This window comes from Morone saxatilis, unplaced genomic scaffold (assembly GCF_004916995.1).
Source record: "Morone saxatilis isolate NCDOM2014 unplaced genomic scaffold, NCSU_SB_2.0 Contig0, whole genome shotgun sequence".
NCBI lineage: Eukaryota > Metazoa > Chordata > Actinopteri > Moronidae > Morone > Morone saxatilis.
This window is the reverse complement of record NW_023339650.1, coordinates 11,445,004-11,450,650: the sequence shown is the minus strand read 5'-3', so window position 1 is coordinate 11,450,650 and position 5,647 is coordinate 11,445,004. Positions and strand designations below refer to the sequence as shown.

The 5,647-nt window shown below is 40.5% G+C and overlaps 1 protein-coding gene across 2 annotated transcripts in view; it reads right to left on the bottom strand.

Annotated features, from left to right (window-relative positions):
• Window positions 1-1,271: 1,271 nt before the first annotated feature.
• The window catches only part of mybl1 (v-myb avian myeloblastosis viral oncogene homolog-like 1), an 11,862-nt gene continuing 7,486 nt past the window's right edge, over window positions 1,272-5,647 (bottom strand). For both annotated transcript variants that reach the window (XM_035657740.1, XM_035657747.1), the window contains exons 10-15: window positions 5,451-5,590; window positions 5,180-5,294; window positions 4,936-5,052; window positions 4,699-4,803; window positions 4,422-4,610; window positions 1,272-4,114 (exon numbers count right to left, since the gene is read on the bottom strand). In XM_035657740.1, the coding sequence (XP_035513633.1) occupies window positions 3,989-4,114; window positions 4,422-4,610; window positions 4,699-4,803; window positions 4,936-5,052; window positions 5,180-5,294; window positions 5,451-5,590 (792 nt within the window). In that variant the 3' untranslated portion in view covers window positions 1,272-3,988. The remainder of the gene's footprint in view (window positions 4,115-4,421; window positions 4,611-4,698; window positions 4,804-4,935; window positions 5,053-5,179; window positions 5,295-5,450; window positions 5,591-5,647) is intronic.

Here is a 5,647-nt window from a genome sequence, read left to right as displayed (position 1 = left end):
GGGGGGGAGAGGGGGAGGAGGGGTAACAGGGTGCCTGCCAGATGACTGCTCTGTCAGCCCAATAATGGGTTGCCATCTGCTGTCTAGCATACACAAAGGCAAACAGTGTGTGTGTGAGAGTTTGTGCGCTTGCTTTTGGGTGTGTGCTCAGAGGAAGAGGGCAGGGTAGATTTGGCCAGGCGCCTGCAGGCTCTGTTTCATGTCTTCAGTGTACAAGGTAGACACAAAAATGAACACACCTTACTGATGGCTAACTCAGTGACCAGACATACGGAGGGTACTGGACCTGCACTGGATAATAAAAAAACGGGTGGTGTACACTTTGGCATGTTACGTTTTACTTACTGTCTATTCAAATAAAAAGATAGAAATTATATGCAATTTTTATTTAGATTAGATAGATTATTATAATCTATGAATTGCTTTCCTTAAATGCATGCATGAAACATAAGGTGGAGGGGCTGCTGCCAATAACCAATTAAGAGAAAAAAGGTCCCTGACACCTTTCAACTCTTAGTGCGGGTCAAGCAAGAACAAAAGACCCTCTTGTACAAGAACGAGAGCGAAGGGAGGACAGATTGATTAAGTGGACATGGCGTGCATGCGGCGCCCGTGTGTTTATGTGCACATTGTTTATATGCATGTGCACTGCTGCTCCTTCAGCATAAGGCAAGTCATCACGTTCTTTTACCTCCCTCCATTTGGGGGGCAATTGAGTGAATGGGCCTGTAAAACCAACAGCCCCGAGGACAAAAGAGCCCGGGGGCATTAAGTCATGGGTGAGTGGGCCCCTTTAGGGCCAGCAGCTGACCCCGTGGAGAGGCCTCTTGTTCTGGTGGAGGGGGCTCGTGTCCCTGCTGGACCCCAGGCCAAGTTGACAGCATCCCAACATATACATACACACATGACAGGGGGTTCAGCTCAAACCACTCTATCAGTTGTGAACCCCTCAACCCCAACGATTCACCTGCATGGCTGTCAGCTCCACCTGGGGAAAAGTGGCAAAATGCGGTAAAAAGGGGGGGGGGGGGACTTTGGTTTCCATTTTCCATAAGAAAATGTCTTTTGAGGAATCAGTTTTTGGCAAGAGCTCAAGAGGTTGCTACGCCTGCTGTGAGCATGTCAGAAAAACTAAAGGATCATCAGAAATCTTTATTATGTGCGAAAAACCATGTAACCTATACTAATTTGGACAGGGGCACTTGGCAGAGAGAGAAAAACTCAGTGGAAAAATGTAGACACAAAATGTAAAATGCCACAGATGTCATGCAACATATGCATTTATTTTTTCCAAATTAAGTACACGGTTACAAAGACAGTTGGCAGGATTTCTATGGTACCTCGGTTATGATTTCAACTGAAAATGCTACAAAATATAGAGTGAGTGTTACATCTGTGATTCACCTCGTCGGTTAAAGCAAAGTCCAGCATCTTGTGTATTGCTCATGCATAACTACAGTAGTATATAAGAGCTGCTACTATCCTGTATATGTACTTAATTCCCTCAAAACCTATGATGTTACATAGCCAAATGTTAACGTACAAACATATTAACTTGGACTTGACAAATGGAATGTACAAACACAAGTCAAACCAACAAACAGAACATATATCACAATTATATACAGATTAGACACATCTCAGCCACCAGATTCAAATACAAAGGTCGTATATGGATGTTAGTCTACTTTCTGTTTTAAAGTTGTGTACTGTATACTCCTGATCTTTCCACTTGATCTCCCTGACAAGATTCCCTTCTTATTTTCACTCAAATGCTTAATGCAGGATAATCCAGATTATAACTAATACTGGATCCACTAATGCCGATAATACAAAAAACACCATTTATAGCTGTAGTGTTACCTCACCAGATTATAGTAATTTATGTCCCAGGATGGTTAAAAATGACATGAAACCGCCAGTTAAATATGGAAGCACAGTGTAGTACATTTCTTCAAAAATATCACAGCTAAATTTGTGCATATTTACATTACATTTTAAGCATTTTGTTGTTATGCAGTGTCAAATCACGAGTGAGCGGGTAGAGGTTCAGCAGGATACAAGGTTATTGAGACGCTGGCTGCTGCAGGGATCAAATTTGGATCTTGTTATAATAATAATAAAAATAATAATGACGGTCTGTTTTTGCCCAGAGACATCTGCATAAAAAAAGTTGAATGTAAGGCTTTAATGTAGTTATTATTGTGTATTTAAACACACACTTCTGCAGCAGAACAGGAGAAAAATGTTGAAATCAAGCAGCAAGATCTTAATGTCAGCATTCATTACAAACGGGGAGACAACCGTCTAACACACACACACACGCACGCACGCACACAAACACACACAAAGAAACAAAAATAAAATTAAGGACAAGAGCTACATCATCAGAATGAACAAACATTTAAAATTAAATGAGTAAAAAGTGCAATTTGTTTATGATTAGAGGTCGTAGATGGAGTCCTGCTACCTAATAGCGAAGAACGCATTTGAATCAATGGAGAAAAAAAAAAGTCCTATCTATATGTTACAAGATCACAGATACAACTACACAATGATTATTTGCTAGATCTTGCCTGATCGGGAAAAGAGAAATTAAAATATTAAATTAGTGGCAGTGCGTGTTCTTCTAACTTGGAGTAATGAAACTGAATGGTAGCCCTATCCTGATTTTGAAAGAGAAAAGACAATAAAATTCTTCAATAATTTCTCTTAAATGTTTTTTTTTTTTTAGAAAATAAATAAATTAGTAGACATTAAATAAATAAAACCTACAGCCTTCACATAAAAAGTAAATCCTTCTCGACCAAATGCTTGTTGTAGAACACTGATGATATGAAAACTGGTCAATCGTGACACACGGAAACTGACTGACCGAAGCAATGGTGACCATTCACTCTCTATTACAGAGAGAACTGCTGTAGAGCAAGTGAGGGTTTTTAGGCTGTTTTGTCAGCAAAGTTAAACTTCTTAAGAACTCATGGTGTCCGATTTATATTAATATCTAAGCTTTAGAGCTGTCAGATAATAAATAAAACAAACAGAAAATAAACATTAAAGGTACCCTTCCATTTTTGAGGTTCTTACACATGTACATTGCAATGAAATACATTCAACCGATGTCTCGACAGACACTACGGCCTTGGAAAGGAAATGCTGTTGTTCATAAAAATATACCATCACAAGTGCTATCCAGTTTGCCCTTAAAAACACTGCTCCTTTCTCAGCAGCAAAATCAACTCAGTAGTGCAATACTGACAGCTTCTTATTTCCATCCTCAAAAACTTCACATCACCGTGGATAGGCATTCAGCATCGTAACACTGCTGTCACAAAAAACCACGTAACTGCGTTTGTGTTACTCTAATTTTCAAAAGCAGTTGTTAACATTACATTCTGTACTCTGTGTGTCTTGTTAAAAACCCATGGTGTGTGGTTTTAGAAATACATGGGTGCCAATAAAAAAATTACATATTTTGCATGTACGTGGTTTTTATCTGATAACAGCAACGGGGCAGTTTAGCGAAATAAGCTGGAGGAAATAAACAATGAGTAGCGTTACATTATAAAATGTCTTTCTTGTCATTTGAACAATATATTAACAATATAAAACTCAGAAGCAGCCACTGCTAGTAATAAACACTATTTCTAAAGCCTACTGTATGTGCAGGTTGTTTCAACATTACTGACTAGTGCAGAAAAAAATCTAGACTTTTCATATCTGTACAAAACTGTTTAGGTTGTGTGTATTTCAACGAAAATACAGCCAAACCTATGAACGAGAAACTACTTGGGCAGTGACCTAGAAACGTGTTGAAAACAATACCAGCAGCCGTGCCTTTTTGTGGACGTCCTTGGCAGTGCATTTCTGCTTCAAAACAAAAAATAAAATCATTTGTCTTCACCGGATTGTCTCTTACAGGATTCAGTGGAGCTTTCAGTTGTTGGACGGGGTGTAGTAGTGTTGCCTGCGCAGTGAGGGGACGGCTTTAAAGCACAAGGGCCCTTGAGGTAGAGCCAGAAGACGGGTAAGGGTTCAGGTACTGACGAGCCTGTTCCGTCATGATCAGCTGGTCCTCTGTCTTCCCATAAACCACTGCTTCCCACTCACTCACCTGCAGAGAAGGCAACCAACGATTACCAATGTTTGCCAAGGTAGCTTACCCTTCATTATGCAAAACAGCATCAGGAAACATTATACATACAATACAATTACGTATATCTTAATATTTAACGGTTCCCTGTGGCGTTTTTAATCTCTAGTAATGCTATGGAGCACTTCACTGGTCTACAGGTGGCTGTAACACGCAAATAAGGACCGCAATGCAACACTTAAAGCAAGTAAACATAGATGTAAACAATGCATACTTTCGGCTTTTCAAATGTTTTATGAGGAACAAATGCTTTAGAGACTTTACGTACCTGTACATTGGCATGTCTTGGTGCTTTGTGGGAGGCGAGAAGCTTCTTCATCCGGGGGCTGGTGAAGCGATGAGGATGTACTGGGACTAATGAGGGCTCCTCTTGGCCAGAAGTCAAAGAACGGATACACTCCTGCTCGGAGATCGGGGTGATCAGTGAGGAGTTTGTCAGTAGACTTTCATCCTGCACCTGTGATAGGAGGTTCAATAAATTAAAAATATAATACAGGATGATGCTGAACTTAATTCATATAAAGCAGCATTTTAAAGTGACTCACTTGTGCGTTGTTGAGCTGCTCTTGGAAGAGTTGGACATTTAGGCAGTCTTTCCCCCAGGGGTCCAGCACAAGAGATTTACGCACCTTTCTAGCTGGGCCATCAATCTGAAATCAAAAGGACCAAGATACAAATAACTCTAAATACTTCCATCTAGGGTAGAGCTATACAAATGTGTGCTACCACTGAGCTCAGTGGTATATTTAAGTAATAGAAGAAAGTGTGCATGCTACACATACATTATGTTTCCATGCTCTGTAGTCTTGCTGGAAGTCTGCTCTGTTAAAGATGTCCGCTCCAGTCTCCTGCTTCAGAACTTCTCGAATGTCTTCTTCTAGAAACGCCAATGGCTGGGGCTGAAAAACACGAACAAACACATAAGTATAACTACAACAGCCATATACTACACAAAGTAATAAAGGTGTATCATAAATATAGGTCATTAAAAGTGTCAAATGCACACAGCCACATTTGACCTCTTACCTCCATCTTCAGTGGCCCATGCATTTTCTCCTGGGCAGCCAAGGCATTTTTGAAGGGGGTCGGTGTCCTCGGCGTTGGAATCATGACAGTTTTACGGAATTTGGGGGTCCGTGAACTAGAAAGTTGATAGAGAATATTAGTACTATCCTCCTAACAATCTGATTAAATTCAGGTTAAATCCTGATCCTTGTGGAAAATTCAAAGCATAGCAAGCTTGTGGCTTTCATGCCAGCTTGTGTGGAACGTATACTGCTTTTATATATGAATTTACCCATCATTCTCTTTCTGGTGCTTAGGTGTGGTTTCTTTTTGGAGTGGTGTGTTAAGGAGACACCTTTGGCCACACACAGGAGTTGAGGTGAGGGCGGGGTTATCCAGATTCAGATGCTCCGCCCCTGATATGTTGCAGAACTGGGGAAACAGACAAGGCATATTAGCCAGCTACATGACCAAATGATTACATCAACT